The sequence below is a fragment of the Sorex fumeus genome, unplaced genomic scaffold (assembly GCF_029834395.1).
Source record: "Sorex fumeus unplaced genomic scaffold, SorFum_2.1 ptg000122l, whole genome shotgun sequence".
NCBI lineage: Eukaryota > Metazoa > Chordata > Mammalia > Eulipotyphla > Soricidae > Sorex > Sorex fumeus.
Window position 1 is genome coordinate 8169877 of NW_026606179.1, and position 21214 is coordinate 8191090.

At 58.3% G+C, this 21214-nt stretch overlaps 1 protein-coding gene across 4 annotated transcripts; it reads right to left on the reverse strand.

Moving 5' to 3' along the window:
* Nucleotides 1–13958: 13958 nt before the first annotated feature.
* EPN1 (epsin 1) lies at nucleotides 13959–21027 on the reverse strand. Of its 4 annotated transcripts, none has more exons than XM_056135736.1 (11): nucleotides 20873–21027; nucleotides 19238–19558; nucleotides 17383–17632; nucleotides 16750–16874; nucleotides 16306–16380; nucleotides 15949–16032; nucleotides 15507–15783; nucleotides 15277–15387; nucleotides 14973–15059; nucleotides 14581–14835; nucleotides 13959–14492 (listed from the first exon to the last, which is right to left on the reverse strand). In XM_056135736.1, the coding sequence occupies exons 2-11, from the start codon at nucleotides 19463–19465 to the stop codon at nucleotides 14284–14286; spliced, it is 1701 nt and encodes a 566-aa protein (XP_055991711.1). In that variant the 5' UTR covers nucleotides 19466–19558; nucleotides 20873–21027; the 3' UTR covers nucleotides 13959–14283. The 4 variants fall into 4 exon arrangements, with proteins under 4 accessions (XP_055991711.1, XP_055991714.1, XP_055991715.1 ...); XM_056135739.1 differs by having other exon boundaries at nucleotides 19238–19585; nucleotides 20873–21024; XM_056135740.1 differs by lacking the exon at nucleotides 16306–16380.
* Nucleotides 21028–21214: the final 187 nt, after the last annotated feature.

The window sequence follows — 21214 nt, forward strand, 5'->3', positions numbered from 1 at the left end:
GACTGCGCCCTCTCTTCACTGATTTGCACTCTGGAAACTGCTGACCTCACTGTTCTTCCTCCAGTGAAGAAAATCTCCCTCTGCCCCTTGTGCGAACATGCACCGGTTTGCCAAGATGCAAATTCTCCCGTGAGGGCAGTGTGGAGCGGAGCAGTCCCAGACCCCCTCTAGGCCGTCCCTCAGTGGGAGTGGGAGCCCCAGGGCTGGCATGTCCCACCTGTGGCTCGCAAATGTGCTGTGTGAACACAATAGCTGAGGCCATGTTGTAGCCATGCTAAAACCCACAGTGTGACACAGCAAAACAGTGTGCAGTGTGACATAACGTTAGTGATGAAGGCAGAAGGCAGAACTGGGAGCTACCGCTGCGCTGATACAACAATGCATGGAGCCACTTTTGCCTCTTTGGAATGTCATCAAGGGTCCACAGCTGTGGTGGACCATTCGCCTCTCCTGCACCCTCGGCGGGGGGGAGGGGAGGGGGCGGGCAGGGCCCCTCCAGCCAATGGGAAGGAGGAGCCTTAGGCTATCAAAGGCAGGTGCAGCAACTTGAAGAGTGTAGCTGGCAGGCACTGCTCAGGTCTTGCCAGCTGCAGGACCCACGAACGCTCACCGCTCTCTCCTCTGCACTGTGTGTCTCAGCCCAACCTGCCCTGCTGGACAACAGGTACGAGGCTCCTTTCCCTGGACTGGGTCAGGCATTACTAGAGTGGGCCGGGGCTCAGTGCGTGCGGCACATCCTCACCAAACTCTGCCTCCGCCTCGGAAGCAGGAGAGAAGGCCTGGATTCCTGACACAGAATCACACTGGCAGAGTGGCAGTGAGGAAGGGCATCTTCTCAGACCTGACAAGGCCCTGGGTGGGAATCATGGCATTTGGGGAGATTGGGAAGGTCAGAGCCTCACTATGGACCCCAGAGAGGGGGAAGGCCTGTGGCGGTGGCTGCCATGGCCATCTGGCTCTTTGTACGGAGTGAGTCTAGGAAAAGTTTATTTTACACTGAGTTCCCGTCAACAATGCCTGAGAATCTTGAGGAACCAGTGGCAGGGCCTAGAAGAGCTCATGATGGAGCAGGGGTCAGTGGGGGTCTGCGTGCAAGCTGGAGAGTGTCTGAGGACAGTCCCTCCTGTACCTGACCTTCAGAGTGAGGGAGGGCTGGGTGCTAGAGCTTTCTGGCCTTTGCAAGAACTAGGGACTCTGCCTCTGTGGGAGACGGTTCCCACTAGAAAGGGAAGGTGGGAGAACACGCGGGTTGGTTTGCTTGGTGCAATACTATAGAAGAGAATTCGCTGTTAGGTCCACGTTTTTAGGGTACAGCTTGTGGCTTTCTAGGACAAGCTTCTTTTTTTTAATTTTTGCTTTTTGGGTCACACCCAGTGATGCACAGGAATTACTCCTGGTTCATGCACTCAGGAATTACTTCTGGTGGTGCTTGGGAGACCATATGGGATGCTGGGAATCGAACCTAGGTTGGCTGCGTGCAAGGCAAACGCCCTACCCTCTGTGCTATTGCTCCAGACCCCTAGGACAGGCTTTCTTAGGCCATCCAAACCACATCTGGTGTGTGTATGGGTGGGGGGTGGACACAGGACACATAGTAGCTCCCTTTAGGACCAGTGGAAATTTCAGGGTGCAGAGCCAGTGGGAAATTAGACCCTCCCAGGTTGCGGCGCTATTGGACTTGATCCCCAGGAACAGGGCCCTTCCGGGACTCTCCTGTCGGTGAGCTAACTGAGCGGGTCTCTCGTGTCCGGTTTCTCTTGGCTGGGCCTTCCTTACCGTGGTTGTCTAGTCCACGCATGGTGGCGCCGCCTGGTGGCCACTGCAGAAAGCGGCTCTGAGCCGACAGGACAAGTGAGAAGTTGAGGGTGGGACTGGCTGGTGATAAAGGTGCCACAGTGGGGACGGGGCTGGACTCCTGCTGCCGGGATAAGATCAGAGATTGAGACAGAAGCAGGTGCGTAGTGCCTCTGTGAACTGGACTATGCATTTGAAGGAGGATCGCTGCTGGAACAATTCCAGAGTAACAGCCTCTATTGGGAAACCCTTTCTATTAACAAAGGATGATTTAGCAGGGGAGGCTGGCGGGGAGCCTGCTTCCCTCCCCAGGGCTCTGTTCCCCCAGCAGACTGGCTTCTGTGCACTCTGTTCCGGAAACTCTGTCGAAGTTTGACAGAAACACATCTGACACAGTTGTTTCCTGATGTACTGGCAATTGGGGGTTTGCCTGAAACATTCCTTTTGAGGTGGGGGTGTTGCCCACACCTGTTGCTGCTCAGGGCTGCTCCTGGCTCTTACTCAAGGATCGGTCCTTTCGGTGCTTGGGATGCTGGGGATCAAACCCAGGATGGCTGCGCGCAAGGAAAATGCTCTACCTGCTTACTCTCTCGAGAGCCTGTCGATAAAATTCTTTAAGGCCCTAAAATGAAATTTGTGAAGGGTAAGGGCTTCATTTAGCCACACCCGGCGGTGCTCAGGGGTCACTCCTGAAGGTGCACCTGGGACCATGAGGTGCCAGGATAGAACCAGGATTATCTGTGTCCAAGGCAAAGACCTTAACTCCTCCCATCTCTGGCTCCTACACCCACATTTAATGTCTGTTTCCCCACACATCAGAGTAGAGATGACTCCTCAATTATTATATGTTCAGATCTGGATGGGGGGGGGGGAATGTATTCCTAGGAAGTTTCTACTAATTTTTTGTTAACAATTAAGATTTTTTCTGGCACCTGGAGGGAACATAGGGCCTCAGCACTCCAGGCACCAGTTTGACTGCTGGGCCACAAACCTTGGCTACAGCCATTGAAAGTATTTTTGCAAAGTGGCTCATTCATAAATGAGATTTTCTCTCACTGAGTCCCAGTTCAGTGCACTCTGGTGCCCTGCGGCACAGTGCACGTTTAGAGTCAGCTGGATCTCTGCTTTGCTTCCCTTTTCTTTTCTTTTTTTTCTTTTGGTATTTTTGGGTCAAACCCAGCAAAATGCTCAGGAATTACTCCTGATTCTGTACTCAGGAATTACTCCTGGTGGTGCTCGGGGGACCATATGGTATGCTGGGAATCGAACCTGGGTCGGTCGTGTGCAAGGCAAACACCCTACCTGCTGTACTTTCATGCCATCCCCGAAATATGGGTGTTTTATTTTGGGGCTACACCTAGCAGTACTCAGGACTTACTCCTGGCTTTTCACTCAGATTAGTCCTAGCAGGGCCTATACCTGGTGCAAGGTCCTGAACTTGGATCAGCTGCATGAAAGGCAAACTCTGGGGGCTGGAGCAATAGCACAGCAGGTAGGGCATTTGCCTTGCATGTGGCTGACCCGGGTTTGATTCCCAGCATCCCATATGGTCTCCCAAGCACTGCCAGGAGTAATTCCTGAGTGCAGAGCCAGGAGTAACCCCTGAGCATTTCTGGGTATGACCCAAAAAGAAAAAAACTAAAGGCAAATTCTGTACCCACTGAAACCTACCCATTCCAGCCCCCAAGAGATATACTTTAAACTCTGATTGTGCCTCTTTATCTCCCTGTGTATAAAGTGATATTGCCAGATGCATCAACATCCTTGAAATCTGTAACTTGCTAGATCCTTGGTGTACAGAATAATTAGTTTGGGGAAGCCAGAACAATAGTACAGCAGGGACTGCACTAGTCTTGCAGGAGAACAACCCAGGTCTGATCCCTGACACCCTGTATGGTCCCCTGAACAGAGGCAGGAGTCAGCCCCGAGTACAATCCAGAATAATCTAAAAAAGCAAAAAAAAAAGTCTGGGAAGCTTTCTAGCTTAAGTGCTTTTGTGGCAGTCCCAATCGGTGCTCAGAATGCGAGGTGGAACCTCCACCAGCACAGATTCCACTGCTTCCTCTGCAGGTTTTTTGGGGTCATGTGAATTGTGAGTGATCTGAGGTTCCCCAGGCCTTCATAACAGGGGAGTCTTGAGCCTCACCTGGTGGCACTCATGGTCTCTCCCACTTCACTGCTGGTGGAGTTGTCTCCGTCTGTGCTTGGGGGATCATGAGGTACCAAGGCTCAAACCTGGGGCTCCCACATGCAACCCTCTGCTCCAACCCTCCATGCACCTACTGGGCCCCACAAAGCTTGGCCAGGATTTCCAGACCCTGACAGTTCTCCCTGGTGCTGGGCTGAGCATGAACCGCTGTGAGTACTGGTTCATGCTGGAGCCTGAGTTCGCTGTGGTGGTGAAGTGGGAAGCTCATTCCCCACTGGCCCAAACGAGTTTGGGCCACCTCAGGCCACTCTGCATAGCTGATGCTTCTGCTTGCTCTTCCCTAGGTGAACCCGGCCTGCTACACACCATGGCCATTAGTACTTCTTGTACAAACTGGGCTTGCTGTGCTACCTGCAGGAGTTGAGGGAGGAGGAGCTGTGGGAACTGAAGGAGCTTCTCCAGCAGGCATCCCTGGAGCTCAATCTCTAGCCCACCTCCTGGTGTGAGCTCAGGAAGGCCAGCACAGAGGATGTGGCCAGGCTGCTGACCCAGCACTACCCCGGGCGTGGTGCCTGGGAGCTGCTGCTAAGCCTGCTCCTGCAGGTCCAATGCGATGACCTCTGGACCAATGCTTAGGCTGAGATGCAGAGTACGTGGAGCAGGAGGGAAGTGACTGGGGGTGGGGCATCTAAGCCCAGAGCAGGGGGCTCCCAAGACACGCGTAGGCAACCCAGGGACGCCACAGGCCATTCCCAACCAGACTCCAGGCTGGCAGCTCCTTGCTTTTTTTTTTTTCTTCGGATCACATCCAGCGATGCACTGGGGTTACTCCTGGCTCTGCACTCAGGGATTACTCCTGGTTGTGCTTGGGGGACCATGTGGGATGCTGGGAATCAAATCTGGGTCAGCCGCATTCAAGGCAAATACCCTACCCGCTGTGCTACCGCTCCAGCCCCCTGGCACCTCCTTGCAAGGGCTCAACGATGCCGTGCTGAAACCAGCCAGGCCACCCCAGCCCTGCTGGTGAGATTAGGGCACTAAGTGGGGGGGCTGGGGTCAGGGTCGGCCATCTTCTGCACCTCTCCCCCCTCGACCTCAGTCTGTTTGTAACTCCTTCTGAAAGGAGGCCTGGTGAGAGCTCTTTGGCTAAACTGATTTGGGTTTCTCTTTCCTTTGGGGGACTCACTCTGCAATACTCAGAGGTTTCTCCTGGCTCTGAGCTCAGGAATCACTTCAGGCAGTGTTCAGAGGACACTATGAGGTGCTGGGGATTGAACCCAGGTCAACCATATGCAAGGCAAGTGCCTTCCCCGCTGTACTATTGCTCTGGCCCCTGATTTAATTTTTTTTTTAATTTTTTTGGCTATTTTCTGTCACACCAGGAAATGCTCAGGGATTACTCCTGACTCTGCATAGAGGAATTACTCCTAGAAGTACTTGGGAGACCATTTGGGATGCTGGGAATCAGACCCAGGTCTACTACATGCAAGGCAAATGCCCTACCCTCTGTACTATTGCTCTGGCCCCCTGATTAGTTTACTCTTAATTCAATTTTGGTGGTTGTACATCCAGAAACCAGCTACTGTTGTGCACCCTGAGAGCCATGTGTCACTGTGCAACTCTGTAGGGGCAGGATGGCAGGCAGGATATTAGCTGTCGGCAAGGTGTGGTCAGGCTTCAGAGTGGGGTGGCAGGGTTTGAGGACCACCCCACCCTCTGCCTCTGAGCTGAGTCTTTGGGCTGTGACTGTGCCTGGCTGCTGGCCTCAGGATGGCAGGGCTGTCATTCCATACTGGGGTGGCCCACCGGACCCGTCAGGAAACAGGGACCAGTGAGGGCAGGGGGTGCCCAGGCAATGTTCCAGCATGCTTGGTTTGGGTCTAGAGGCAGAAGTGAGTGAGAAAACTCGGAGTTCCCCCTCCTCCTGCCTCCGAACGTGCTTGCTCCATCCTTTGTTGCAGAAGATGAGAGGGCTGAGCTGTCGGTCCCAACCAATGAGATAATAGTGTCAGACATGCCAAATAACATAACCTTCCCCTCAAAGGCAGTTGCGGAGAGCTGAGAGACACACCCCACCTGACAGCCTCCCGTCATGTCGTCCTGCAAGTAAGAGGGAGGACGGTCCAGGCTTTCCTCTTATTCTTATTCTTTTGTGGGGAGTCACACCAAGAAAGGCTACTCTAGCAATGCACAGGGCCCCACACGCGGTGCTGGGGTGGGCCCAGAAGGTTGATGCGCGCAGCCAGATGCACTAGGCCCCTCTCCACCAGCTTCTCCTGGGGACTCCTTGTCTGGATGTCAGCTAGTGGTTTCTTCCTTCCCGGCATGGAGTCCTGCCACGTTTTCTCCCCTCTAGGAGCCTTCATTAGGGTCCCTTGGTGGGGCCCTGGGGTGCGGCTGAATGATAGGTGTGTGCGAACTGGGCATCTGCACCCCCACCTTTCCTCACTGACTCCTCACCCGCAGGTCTGAGCGACCCCTACCGGGCCCTCATATGGGAGAGCCTCCGCCACTTGTGGATAAGGATGCGCAGCTGCCCATGCCCGACCGCTTCTACGGAGAGACCACAGAGAGCGAGTACCACGCTCTGGTGGCCCTGTGCTCTGTGCCTGCCCTGCAGGAGCAGCCCACTGTGGTGGTCCTGGGCAGCCTGGAGGGCATGGGTGAGACCACGCTACTGCGGAGGCTAGTGCTGGACTGGGCGGAGGGAAGCATCTGGCAGGACCGCTTTGCCTTAGTCTTCCTTGTCAACTGCTGGGACCTTAACCAGGTACCAGAGACCAGCGTGGAGGAGCTTTTGGCCCACAACTGGCCCAGCAGCATAGCCCAGCCCCTGGAGGCCACGCTCCAGCAGCCAGAGCAAATCCTGGTCGTGGTAGACGATCTGAATCTCGTCGAGTTCGATGTGGAGGGGCAGGACAGCAGCTGCAGGCACTGGCAGCAGTGGGCAGCGCCGGGCACAGTGCTGGGCAGCCTGCTGCAGCAGCGTGTGCTGCTGGAGGTGGCACTGCTGGTGACCCTGGACGCGGACGTCCAGAAGGGCTCCTTCCAGGGCCAGAGTGCTGCCTACGTCATGCTGAACAGCTTCCGAGGGGGAGCGTGGAGGTGTGGCAGCTGTGCTCCGCTCTCCTGCACCCTCACTGCAGCATCCAGGAGCTGATGTGAGTCTTCCCCACCCACGCCCTGTCCGCTTCCCTGGCTTCAGGCTGGGCCTTGTACACCACCCTGCCCCCACCCAGGCCTCTGCCTCTCCTGGGGAAGGGGACTCTGAGAGGCGAAGAGCCTCCGGGAATACCTTCACCTCATCTTCCCAGGCCAGGAGGTGCCCTGAGTGACTCCTCATGGCTCCTGCATCATCTCTGCTGCGCAGTGCTCTGACTGGGCCCCATCCTCCTCACTCTGGAGAGGAAATGCAGAGCCAGGACTCACAGCTGAGAGGCAACAGCTTGATATATATATATATTTTTTAAAAGCACAAGGGAGGGACGGAGGCAGTGTGAGCAGAACCAGCTTCCCTGTGCCCAAGTGTGCTGTGTCAGTACCCCACTGCGCGCCTCTTTACAGAAGCCCCTGCAGGAAGGATTGAGATCGGGGACACGTGTCCAGGGCAAAGTCTCTGCCCTCAGCAGTTGCTGCCCCCCCCCACTGAAGTTGCTGCCCCCGCACCCTGTCTCCATCTGGCCCAGCTTTGGTTTTTGACAAGTGCACGTGTTGAGCACAGTCCACCTCTGGGTGAGGAGGGAGGAAGAGTACCCCACATTATTCAGGCACGGGTGACTCCAGGATAGTGCTTGCCTCAGTGCCGTCATGAAGGCTCCTAACTCTGGAGGACTTGGACCCACGTGCCCCCTGCCAACTTCCGACAGGCTCACACAGTTCAGATGAGCTCTGGGTTATCCTGTGCTTCGTGTGTGTTGGGGAACAGCGTGCTTCCTCTGTGGCCTCTCTTGTGCCCTCCCAGGGTGGCATAGCCCTGGCTCAGAAGGGGGGTTTCCAGAGGATCCTAGAGGGCTGAGCTCTGACGGGTACATCCTGGGCACTCCGTGGTCCCCCCAAACACTGGAGGGTGTGGCCCCAAACCAAAAAAGTCTGGGTGTCACCATTCCTGGAATGGACCCTTGGTCACCTGCACCTTCACCTCCTGCAGGCTGGGGAAGTGCAACATCCTGAAAGAGAACTGCAGGGATGTGGCCTCAGTGCTCAAGGCCAACAAGCACCTTAAGGTGCTGTCCCTGGTGGAAAACGTGGACAGGTGCCATCCTGGACGAAGGCATGAGGGACCTGTGCATCAGCTTCACGCACCCCAATTGCACCTTGGAGCAGCTTCTGTGAGTAGGGTGACGCCAGGGAGGGTTGGGTTGCGGGGCTATCCACGTGACAAGATACTTCAGGCTGTCTGGGAATGTTGCAGGGGCAGGTGGCACTGTGGGGTACACCCAGAGCTGGAGCGGTGGCTGCTCCCTGCAACAGTGATGCAGGCTAGGGCTGGGAGGAGGCATAGGGATGGAGTTGTCCTGGCAGGCGGCACATCCCAACAAGATTCCTGGCATCACAGAGCCAGGCATGACCCTGAGCACAGAACCAGGCATGACCCGGGCCGGGTGTGAGCACCGAGCTCAGCAACCCCTCCCAATTTGGCATGGGAGTTGGGGCCACACTGGTGATGCTCAGGGCTTACTCCTGGCTCTGCACTTAGGGATCACTCCTGGTGGTGGCACAGGAAACCGTATAGAATGCTGGGGATTGAATCCAGGTCGCTTTGGAGTGCATGGCCCAGAGCCCCACCCAGACATGGGCAAGGGGCTGCAAATGGGAGAGGCAGCAGCTGCCCCACACAGCTGTGAACTCCACCACCCCATCATTCTGGGGGAGGGATAGAGGATGAAGGGCTTGTCCTGTGTTTTGTGGGTGGATGAACTGTATCCCTGGCTTCTACCCATCAGCTGGGAGCTGTGCTATGGGTGAGGATCACAGATGGGCTCCAGCCCTGTCCCAGTCCTGTGCACTCATACAGACACAGATGCAGGTTTATCTGCGTGATCCTTGCAAGGTGGTGGTTTCACTATAAAAACTTGGGCAGTCCTTATGAGGCCGCCTCTGTGCAGTGGTGTGAGGGCAGGAGTTGTGGTCCTACAGATAATAGGGGTCAAGTCTCCCTCAATGAGAGCAGGACCGTGGCATTATGGGGTGACAGGCAGGGCAGGGGGGAAGGGGCCACAGCTGGGCTGTGGCATTTTTCCTATCAGCCCCAGTCCCCTGACTCCCATCACGCCTCCCCAGCCTCTCACTTCCAGAAGCTCTCAAGTATTTCTTTCCACAAATAGATGGAAGCGAGTGAGACACGACTGAGGCATAGGGGTGTGTCTGCCTATGGGCACTTGTACACATGTGTCTGGGGGCACGTGTTGGCGTGCTGTGTCTGGGGGTTGTTTTGTTTTGGGGCCCCACATGGCGGTGCTCAGAGCTTACTCCTGGCTCTAGACTCAGATCATTTTGTTGGTGCTTGGGGACCATATGGGGTGCTGGGTATTGAACCCAGGTTGGCCACATGCAAGGCAAATGCCCTCCCAGCTGTCCTGTGGCTCCAATCCTGTATGTGGGCACGTGTGTGCATGTCTCTGCAGTTGGTTGTGTGTATACATGCGTGCCTGTGCAGTTCCTCCTCCCCCATGCTGGTGGGCTGCCACCTCAGTGCCAGCTGCTGAAGGCAGCTCTCCTCACTGATCATCGGTTACAACAAGCTGAGGTCCCTGAAGCCGGGAAGGAACCCCTTGGAGGACACAGGTGTCCAGGTTCTGTGCGCCTCCCTGAAGCACCACAACTGCAAAGTGGAGACCCTGGGGTGAGGGCATGCTCAAAGCTGGCCTGTCTGCTCCCCCCGGGTCCTACACTAACTCTGGTGGTGTGTTTGGGGGGGGGGGGGGAATCTGGGGGAATCAGGCAGTGACAGAGGGTCCTTTGGGGAGGGAAAGGGCAGCTCCTGAAAGCAGGGTTGGCGGTCCTTGGGGCAGTGCAGTGAGAGTCCCTGTCTCCACAGCAGTCTCCAGCTGCAGGACTATGCCCTGGGGTTAGCCCTGGGATGGGGTGTGCCCAGAGGCCCCAGCTCAGGCAACTCTGGTCTGTTTCCTGGCTGGCTGGTCTTGTGCCAGCTCAGTTCTGCCTGCTGCATGGATCTGGCCTCTGTCCTCACCTCCTGCCAGTCACTGCGGAGCCTGAATCTAGATGACATCAGACTGAACCCTAGCGGGACAAGTCTGCTGCCCTGAGCAATGCCCCTTGTGGCCTGCAGGTTCTGGGGTCAGAGCCTAAGGGTGAGGCTGGGGCTGGGTGGACAAGTGGTGTTGACCCCTGTGCCTAAGCTTGAGCATCCCTTGGGTAGGGCTTGGCTGAGCCATTAGTGCCAAGGAGAGTAGCTGGGCACTGGTGGGCATGGCCTTCCATAAAGGGGGCATGGCCAGCTGCCAGTAGCAGCCCACCCCTACACATCATCTGGATGTGACTGCTTGGCTGGGACACTCAGTCCACTGAACTCTCTCCTCTGCCCTCTTATGCATTGCTCTGTGCAAGGCAAGCCCAATCCAAGATTGGGGGCTTCACTGACTCTGCTGTGACCTCCCCCAGATGCCAAGAGCAGCTGCTGGCCTTGCCTCATCCATGCTTGTCTGAGAAAGGCCTGGGTTGCATTGCTCCGTTGTGGCAGTGCCCCGCCTCCCGAGGGACCCCAGAGGGAGAATGGAGTTGGTGGGGGCACTGCCCACTTCCTACCCCCAGGAAGATTCAGATTTCCCTGGGGTCTCCAGGCTGGACATCTCTGAGTTCGATCAGGAGACACAGGCACTGCTGAGCACCCTGGTGAGTGCTTCCTAGCTGATCATCACACCCAGCCCCTGGGCGCTGGACCAAACAAAGGTGCGAGGCCTGCGTGTGTGATGCCCACCTGTGGGAGAGGCACCAGCTATGGCAGCAGAGGGGGCAGGAACAGGATGGCTGCCCTCACAGACCCCTTTACCTTCCCGCCCCGCCCCCTGCAATTTATGTAAGGAAAAAAATAACATTAAGCATACCGGACACTATGCGTTGTCATTTATCACTGATTTCCGTCACCCGGGGGACTGGGAATCCACTCCAGCACTGAGTGCTCTCATTTCTGTGACTTTTTCACTGATTCCATCACTGATGTTGGTCTTGGTTTGGGGGCTTTGTGATTGGGACTCAAAGTACCTCCATCCCTACTCTCCGACCTTTGAGTTTGACTAAGGCATTTCAGCCTGACACTGTATTTGTGTCCCATTCCCAGATTGGAGAGAACTCTCTCCAGCTCCCACTCCCCCTCGGTCTTTACCATCCTTTTGTCTGTCTGGGAGTTTCATGTTTTGTTGTTTTCATTTTGTTAATTCGTACACTTGCATATTTTATGCCCCACAAATGAATGGAATCATCTAGTTTTTTTCTTTTTACCATTCTTGACTTGCTTCGCTTTGCACAATCCCAAGTGCTTTGTGTGAAGTACACAATTAGGCGTTATTTCTTGCAAAACAGCTGCTGCATCCAATCCCGCACTGTGGTGAATTTCATGTTTTGGCTACAGTGAATCTCCTATTGAATACAGGGTGTAGTGTTTTTTTTTCCAATCTCTTTTATGCAGTTAAGGTGATGCTGCTGGAGCCTATCACGTTTCCTTTTTCTGGTGAAACAAGAAAGTTTTTATTGATGGTTGGTTACTTAGTTCATGAGAGGTGAAGGTCGTAATTATAGTACAGCAGGTAAGACACTTAACTGCATGTGGCCAGTCTGGATTTGATAACCCGAGAGCCACCAGGAGTCTGCAGAACCACAAGTCAGCCCTGAGCATCACCAGGTATGGTCCAAAAACAAAATGTGAGGGAAGAGAAAGGGAGAAGTACATGTTTGAGAGAGAACATCGGCAGTGACAAAGTGGGGGGAAGGAGTGAAATAAGCAAACAGACAAGCAAGCAAGAGAGCTACGCACAGGGCACACGGGCTTAAACACATTTTTGTTTTGGGGCCACAGTCAACAATGCTCAGGGATCACTCTTGGTGGGGCTCGGGGAACCATATGGGAAGCCGGGGATCCAACGAGGATCAGCCACGTGCAAGGCAAGTGCCTCCCGGCTATTGTCTTGGCAGCCTATTTCCATTTCTGAAGTCATTTCCGTAGTTCATAGAGGCCGTTAACATTTTCATCTGCACCTCATGTCCCAGTTCATTTTTCTCCATGCCCTCACCAGATATTTGTGAGCTATTCCTAGCAGGGTTCTATTGTGTCTGTGGGGGGCCCCTGTGCATTGGCTACGGACAAGTGTCTATTGTGCTTCTAAGCTCACATTTTTTGGGGGACGGGGGCTAGGGGGTTTGGGCCACACTTGGTGATGCTCAGGGTTTACTCTTGGCTCGGCACTCAGGAATCACTCCTGGCAGTGCTTTGAGCATCCCACCATATGGGATGCTGGGGATCGAACCTGAGTCGGCGGTGTGCAAGGTAAATGCCCAACCCTCTGTAGTATTTCTCCAGCCCGTGGTTTAGGCAGTCACGAAGAACCAGGAATGTGCCAGATATTTAGCAGGTAATGGGGAGGTGAGGGAGCTAGTGGGGCCAAGTGCAGGGAGTCCAGTTCCATTGTATGGCTCATGGTCTCCCCTGCAGAACTACTGAGCAATCCTCAAGCTCCACTGGGCATAATAGACAAGCCAAGTGTGCGCCTGGCCCTGGGAATGGCAGAATGTGGGGCACCTGGCGCCAGTGTCCAGGGCCAGCTCCTTGTCCGCAGACAGATCCTGGATCAGGTAACTGGCATGAGGCAAGTGGGGGAGGGCCAGCGGGCAGGCTGAGTCTGATGAGACCGTGTTTCTTGTTGAAGAGGGGGATTAAATCCAGCTGTGGGGTGGCAGGAGCGATGGGTGCAGCTGGAGGCAGCTGGGCCGTGGGTCCTCCTGGTCAGTATGGAAAGTGCACGCGTCTCCTCCTGTCCCCCAGTCTCGGGCAGAGTTCCAGCTTCAAGCTTCCTTCAGCATCAGAGCTTTTGGTCACTGAAGTGGACAGGAAGGCCAAGATATCTGCTTCATCTTTTGCTTGGGGGCCACACCGAGCGGTGATCAGGACTCGCTCCTGGTAGGAGCCCCTGTGTGCTACTGGGGTTGACTCCAGTCTGTTTTCGTTGGGTGCTTGCAGGTGGATCACATGAATGTGGCTCACCTGACGCATGTCCAGTCCCAAACACTTGGTCCTTGACTAGTCTTTCTCCTTGTTCCCAGCAGGTGGTGCTCATGCCCTACTCAGTCTCAGGCCTGGTTGTAGATCTAGGCAGGAGAGTGTGGTGAGGCATGGGTGGCTCGAGGGACTCAGCCAGGCGGAACTGCCTGTGATGTTGAGGGCAGCACCCATGGGTGCAGGAGGTTCTATGGACAGGTCCCAGCACCAGCCCAAGAGGCATCTGAGAGCACCTCCCGTCTGCCGGGGACCCTGAAGGCCTTCCAGTACCAGGACACCACTCTGGCAGGTATCATGGTCACCATGAATCTTCCTGGGTGCAGGGTGAGGTGAGCAGGGCTTCCTGGGGTCTGCGGAGGGACACCGGGCCACCCCACTTGCAGACATGCCAGCTCTAGCTAGGTTACCAGGACATGGTGTGCACTGCAACAGTAGGGGCAGTATGGGGTCACTGTAAGTGTTGAGACCAAACACGCCTGTGGCTCATTAGCCTCTCTGTACGCCCTGCTCCCTGGAGAGCACTGGACTGGGATGTTTGCTCCCCCAGTCCCCACACCACCAGGGCAAGAGACTCACCTAGGGTAGGGTCAAAGGTGCTCCAGGGATGTCGGCAGGGGAGAGCCTTGGACCTCCCCTAACCCCCGCCCGCAAATTCAAGAGCACTATCACTGAGATGGGCCCTGGTGGATCTGGACTCGCCGGTGAGCTGGCCCAAACTTCCTGTCTTATGTCTCCCCCTTCTGCCCAGGAGCACACAATGGCCCCACAGAGCAAGGCCAGCAGGCGTCACACCCGTGACAATTGCCATTTATTCCCCAAGTTGCCAAAATCATCACTGAGGGTTCGAGGGCGCAGGGGGTAGGGGAGGGCGGGTGGAACACTGATCAAGGGCTGCTGGGGTGCAAGGAGGGGAGTGCGTGGGGTACCGCTGTCCCGCCTTCTGTAATGCCACAGGAAAGGGCCCTCTGGCCAGCACCCCCTTCCCTGCGTTCAGTCTCTCCTGGGTGGGGGGGTTGGGAAGGGGTGTAGTGTGAGGGCCTGAAGGGAGGTGGCCCCATTCACATGCACTCACAGCACTGCCATCCAGGGCGGCCGCCCCTTCCGCCCAGGATTATAGTAGGAAGGGGTTAGTGTTGGGGGCCGGCGGGCCCGGGGGCATCATGGGGGGCAGGCCAGGGCCCCCCCCCAGTGGGGAGATGTACGTGGGTGGCGCTCCAGGAGCAGCAGGCGCGGGACTGAGCCGCAGCTGGTTGAGGGTGAGTGTCGCAGGGGGTGCAGGCTGGAAGGGGTTCGTGACGGAGGGGCCACTGGCCAGGGCTCCTGCAGACAAGGGGACAGCCATAAGGAGGAGGGGCTGTGGCACGGAGAGGTCCCCACCGCCAGGCCCCCTGGGGCAGGGCGCACTCACCGCTGGGCAGGAAGGGGTTGGAGGCCTTGACCCCGGACGCCGCAGGCCCGGGCCGGCTCACCAGCGAGTCCAGATCCACCAGGGCCGCATTTGGGCCCAGGAACGACTCTGGAGTCTTCCGTGTGGGAGGAGTAGGGGTAGGGGTGGTGGACGGGGGGCTTCCCACAGTTTCCACCAGAGAGCCCCCAACCCCGCTCATGTCAAAGGCCCCAGGGCTGCGGGTTGGCACCTCCCCGGCCAGCAGCTCCAGCTCCCCTGTAAGGAGTCAGAGTGGGGATCAGTGGGGAGACGGAGGGCGGGAGGGGTCCCCGGCACACGGGGTGTCCAGCACTGGGGCAGTGGGTCTGTCAGCCAGTGCTAGAGAGGGTGCTGTGTGTGGGGCAGGGGCTTACCTGTGCTGCTCCCGGACGCCGGCAGGGCCGTGCGCAGCCGGTCGAAGTCTGAGAACTCATCGGGCTCCGTGTCGAAGCCTGTGGCAGCTGCAGATCAGACACCGCTCAGCCCCGCCCCCCGCCCCCCGCCCCCATCGCTGAGGTTGGACAGTGCTCAGCCCCCCAGCTCACCCACCCCCAGCCGCTGAGGTCAGACAGCGCTCAGCCCCCAGCCCCCCCCCCAATAGCTGAGGCCAGACAGCAGTCAACCCCTCACCCTTCGTCGCTGAGGTTAGACAGCACTCAGCCCCCCAGCCTGCGGTACCTGTGGTGCCATTGGTGCTGGGTTTGGCAGGGGACCCCCCCCAGGGGTCTGAGAAGGCTGGGGCCGGAGCCCAGGGATCGGAAGTAGGGGGTCCGCCAGCGGGGGCCCCACCTGGGTGAGGACAAGGAGTGAGGCTAGGGTCCCACAGAGAGCCTTGTCGAGCCCCGACAGGCCCAGGGTCTGGTCTGCACCCCGCACTGGGCTCCCGTCATGTAGATGGCAGCTCTCACCTTCCGCACTCCCCCAAGGATCAGACGTGGGCCCCTCGCCTGCTGCAGGAGCCTGGGCACCCCCCCAGGGGTCCACCGGAGGCCCAGAGGGTACAGAGGGTCTCCAGGGATCCCCAGAGGCTGGTGTGGGGGCCGGGCCCCCCCAGGGGTCTGCAGCTGGAACAGAAGGTGCCCAAGGGTCTGCAGTGGGGGCAGCGGTGGGTGCTGGACACCCCCAGGGGTCTGCAGCTGGGGGAGGCGCTGGGGCCGTGAAGACGTCAGCAAGGTCCATGAGCGACTGCACAGAGAGGGGCGTTAGGGACAGCGGGGAAAGGGCACATTTCTCTGCCTCCTGCCCTCCCCACATCCCCTCCTCGTGGCTCCCTCCCCACTACCCCCTTATACCCCCCTCCCTCTTGCCCCTTCTCACACCCCCTCCTCCTGGCTCCTTTCCCACGCCCACCTCCTCCTGGCCCCCTGTCTCCCGTTTGCTCTCCTCAATGGCCATCTGCAGCCTCAGGTCATCCCCACGGCGGATTCGCTCCTCCTGTGGGAACCGTGGACAGTGTCGGGCGGGGGATCCCGACCCAAGTCCCCCCCACCCTGGAGCCCTGGACCACCAGAACAGCTGGGGTGGACAAGGGTAGATGATGCGTGGGGGGACACACAAGGAGTAGAGGCCATGCTGCTCTGGCAAGAGCAGGGAGAGGACGACACAGCCCGCGGCTCCACACGCCGCTGGGGGATACGGGGAAAGGGGCGGGGGGGGCCTTGGGGGGGGCTCAGGGGAGCCCTGGGGGGGGAGGAAGGCTTCTCTGACCTTATCGTGCTCCTCACGGCTCAAACTAAGGGCCAGCTGGAGCTGGGCATCGTCCTCGGGGCCACAGGATGGGGGCTGGGGAGAGAGAGTGTGAGGGGCGAAACGCAGGCTGGGGGGGCATGAGAAGGTGGGGAGAGAAAATGAAGGAAGGGGGAAGGGGGAGGGGGAAGAGGGAGAGAGAATACGGGAGGGGCAGGGGAAGAAAATGAGGAAGCAGAAAACGAGGGGAGAGACAGAAGGAAGGAAGAGAGAATGGGGGGAGGGGAGAAGATGGGATAGGGAAAAGAGAAGCAGAGAGCGTGAAGGGGGCAGGGGGGAGCCCACACGTGTTGGAGCAGAATTGAGCCCGAGGTTCCGTCAGGACAGAGGACAGAGCAGCAGATCCCAAGGAGAAAGGGGAAGGTGAGGCGATGGCACAGGGGTGCGGACCTGTGGGCGCCCTACCTGGTCAGCCTCCTCCTTGCTCATGGCAAGTGCCAGCTGCAGCTGCAGCTCCTCCTCCCCGCTGCTCTGTGGCCAGGCCTGCTCCGCCTCCGCAGGGGGCCCGGAGCCCACAGCAGCTGATGAGGCTGCAAGAGAAAAGCAAGGGGGGGGGGGGGGAGGCTGCAGCTCCCGCGCCCTCCACCAGATGCCAGGGCACAGAGACAGGCAGAGCAAGGCAGGGTGCCAATCCAGCCACACCCGAGCGTGCCAGGGCCACAAGATAAAGAGGGATGGGCTCTGGGGGCTGCTGAGGGCACCAAAGTCCCTGTAGAAACCAGCGTGGACAGCAGGAGGTGGCCTAGGAGCTCTGCTCTGCCCCCCCTCCCACCCCCCAGTGGGGCTTCCAGACCTTTTTGGTTTGGGTTTGGGGCATCTGATTTCACTCAGGCACTAAAGCATACCAGGTGCAAGGCAGGCAGCTGCCCATTACCCTCACGTTGGCCTCCAGGATTTACTCTTTTTCGATGTGGCATCTGAAACTGTTATAGGTAGGATTCCTGCTTCCCACAGTCCAGCAGCTTCGGCAATGTTCTGAACTGGACCCTCCCAGAACCACCCTCAGGTCCCCAGCTCTCTGGCCCTGGGAGGGCTCACCCGTGGCCGTCTGCGCCAACTTCTCCTTGGTCTTAAGCGCGTGGGCACGCTCCTCCCGCAGCCGGTCCTCGTCCCGCAGCAGCGCCACTAGCTGCTTGGCCTTCTCCCGCACGTTGACACCCTGGTCCTTGCCATCTCGGTCCACATACTGGAAATCCTTCAGTGTCTGCACCGCGTACATGTTCTCCTTGCACTGCTGTGCAACACGCTCCGAGCCCGTCTTGATGAGGTACTCCATAAGGGTCATGGCCTGTGGGGACAGGCCATAGCCTCAGGCTCAGCACCCCATACACTCACCCCTCCCCACCCACACACAAACACACGCTCACCCGCACACACCCACACCCCTGCTCACTCACCTGCACCACATACATTCCCCTGCTCAACTCACATGCCCTCGAACACATACAATCCCCTGCACACATGCTCCGCTATACACACTCACCCCCTCATGATCACCCCTGCATATGCCTGTTGCCACACAAAGCAAGAAGTTCCTCGCCCAGAGCGGAGAAGCAGACGGGGGTGCGGCAGACACACCCCATATCAGGGAAGAGCACAAATTCACCGTCAAGGAGCCTCACCTCAGCAGAAGCCATGCAGCCCCGGAAGCCAGCCTGGTCCTGAGAGGTCAGCAGAGGCAGGGCCACGCTGCCCTGTGCACTTGCCCATCCCTACCAGTGATCCAGATACCTGGAACCATCACCCCAGCAGAACCAGCCCGACCACACCCACTTTCCCTCAAGTGCTAGCTGGACAAATGGCTCAGGGATGTGGCTCAAGAGGCAAAGTCCATTCCTGGTGTGTCAGTCAGGGGTGGTCCTGGGCATCCCCAAAAAGAAATGGCCTCACGGTGACCAGTGAGTACCCCCATCTCTGAGATGGGTATGAGAGCCCGTCTCAGCAGACTCCATTGACAGAGGGAAATATCACCTGACCTTCAGCCTGGCCACCTGGGAGATGAGGGCACCGCCCATTCAGCGTCCAAGGGACAAGGAACACACTCAGGACACACCCGGCTTCAGAGACACCCTATTCCATCAGCCCTGGCCACACTTGGGCAGGCCCTCTGCAAAGACTGACAGGAACTTGTCACACTGGGTCTCACTGGCCAGGCCACAGTCCCGAGAGTGCACTGTCACCTGCACTGGCAGGAACCCCTCAGGGGCCCTGGCCACACGCTTCAGTGCAGAGTAAGGCAGGACTCACCCCACTGCAAGGGTTGGCCAGTTGGGAAGAGCCTCTGATCACAACCCTCAGAACCGTACATGAGCCTTTTGATGTGGTATCCCACACACGTGTGTAAGAAAACAGCTGACCGAGACAAGCAATGGTGCCAGAAGCCTGTGGGGCTGCCAACTCTGTCTCGAAGAGCAGTATTCTGAGACTAGGTCTGACTTCCCTTCCCAAATGGGAAAGGTGCTCTGGTCAGCAAGGGCCCAGCTGCAGGTCCTCAGGCTGTCCTAGGGACCTGGCCTGGAGGCAGAACAAAGGGAGATCTGGGGCAGCCCCGGTACTAGGAGGCCCACATCTGACTGCCTAGAGAAGGTGGATGTTACAGGTGGCCCGAGAAGCCCAGAGATGTGGACACCAGCAGGCACCTGGACTCAAAGAAGACTGGTCCCTGCACAGTGACCCAGACCTTTGCCGGGAGCCCCAGAAGTAGAGCTTCTTCTGACCAGTCAGAGCACAGAGCTGAGACACTTGCCAGAGGAAGACATCCCCAGCTGAGGCCCGCACTGGCCAGAGACGTGCACCCAGTTCCCCCAAGACCTGCACTGACTGTATAGCTGCACCCCCAGTTTCCAAACCCCACTCTGATAGTGTAAATACTCCACGTGTGGCCCACACCAACCTTGTAGACGTGTCGCCAGTTCTTCCCGTGGTCATTGAGCCGCTTCCAGATCATGCTCATGATCTCAGAGAAGGCCACCACATTGTAGGTGAGGTCAGCGATCTCGGACATGAGTGAGCTGGATGGGCCCCAGGGGTCGTTACTTGTGGCCTCCCGGACCTTGATCTCAGCCTCTGAGTAGTTGTGCACAATGTTTTTCATCTGGCGCCGCAATGATGAGGTGGACATGGTGGCTGGCAGTGGCAAGGGGCACCCCCAGAGCAAGAAAAGACCAGGCAACCACAGCGGGGCCACAGAGGAGTTGGCAGGTCACCGCAGCATCTGGGGAGAAGAGAGCATCTGTGGAGCCTGGAGATGGGGCACACATAGGGACACTCCACTGTTGGGCTCCCACACGAGATCTGACACTTCTTGGGACTTGCTGGCCCCTTGTCAGCCCATCCCAAGTGCTTCAAGTGTGTCAGTCACTTCCTGCTCAGTCAGAACCGTCCAAGGGCACATTGCCAACTGTGCAAAGTAGCCAGAACTCCACTTTCCTCCTGTCAATAGGGGACCCCCTACCCAGCTGCTGTGACTTCATGTGATGTAGGCTGAGGCAGCAGTTCCTCTGGGACAGTGACAAGGGTGCTCTAGATAGTTTTTCCCAGAAGTGCTGGCTTAAAAAAACACCTCAAAAGGGTGTGGGACAGAAAGGAGGAGCCTCTAGAAGAGGTTCTGAACATGGTGACTCAGGGCAGTCAGTGAGAGTTGCGAGGAGTGAGTGGGATGCAGGAGCCAGTGACCACAGATCCTATGGGTCAGGGGCGGAGAGGACACGGTCCCACCTATTGGGTCCTCCTTGTGGTTCCCACATCCACCTACTGCCCTTCCAGAGTTGCTAAGCGTCCCCCACTTCAAGTTCTTCAGGGAACAGAGCCTCACCCCCCCAACCCGGCACCAGGGGCCACGAAACCCTGGGCTGTGCTGCCAGCAGGAGTCCCAGCAGGGCTCCCCAGGCTTATTACTAGCCCCCCCCCCCCCACACACACACACCGGCCTTGAGCCCAAATCCCAGCTGGCACGGATTGCCCCCCTCCTTCCCAGCACCAGGATGGGTGGAGATGGAGAGGGAGGGGCTGAGTTCACCCTTGACCCACATCCCAGGGGAGGTGGCGGCCACGGCTGGAGTCCAGGATAGCGGGGCACAAACACCGCAAAGCAGAGACAGGGGTGGGGAACAAGAGGGTCGGGAACTGGACACCTGCAGAGGGTCGCAGTCGCACCACCACCCGAAGCTGCATCTCGGACTTGTCCCGAACTATCGGGCCAGCCAGGGTAGCCTGCCATTGCCAGGGGCGTCGGCAAGCGGGGGGGGGGGGGGGCGGCAGCGCACCATCTGCGCCGGCGTCACGGCCACTGCCCAGCCCCGGCCCCGCGGGGGTCCCCCGAGGGGATTGCTGGAGCTGGTCGGCAGCGGAGTGGGGCTCAGACCGATCCCGGCTGCCGCGGACGTCGCCGGGACCCCGAGAGTCAGGCGCCCAGGACGAGGAGCAGCGGGCCGAACCGAAGGAATGGCGCGCTTGAGCCCACACGCCGGCAGCACAGGCCGCCCGGTGCCACCACACAACGGCCGCGCCCGACGGCGACTGCGCTCACCTCGGCCCCTCACGCCGGGCTCCAGCGGGTCATGGCGGGCGACGCTGCCCCGCTCGGCGCGCTGTAGCGGGGCGAGTCCGGGCGCACGCGAGGCCGCACGCCCACAGCCCCGCCGCCCCGCCGCCCCAGGGCCGCGAAGGGAGCTGAGCCGCCGAGAGGACGGGAAGCAACCAGGAGCGACGGACCGGAAGCGGAAGTGGCGGCTCGCCCGCCCCTCACCGCACGGTCGCGCGCACATCACTTCCGGCGCGGTGGCGTGACGTCAGCCCTGCCAGCCGCCGAACGCACCGTGACTCCCACCCATTCCTGAGGTTACCGACAAGCACGGGACAGAGCAGGCGC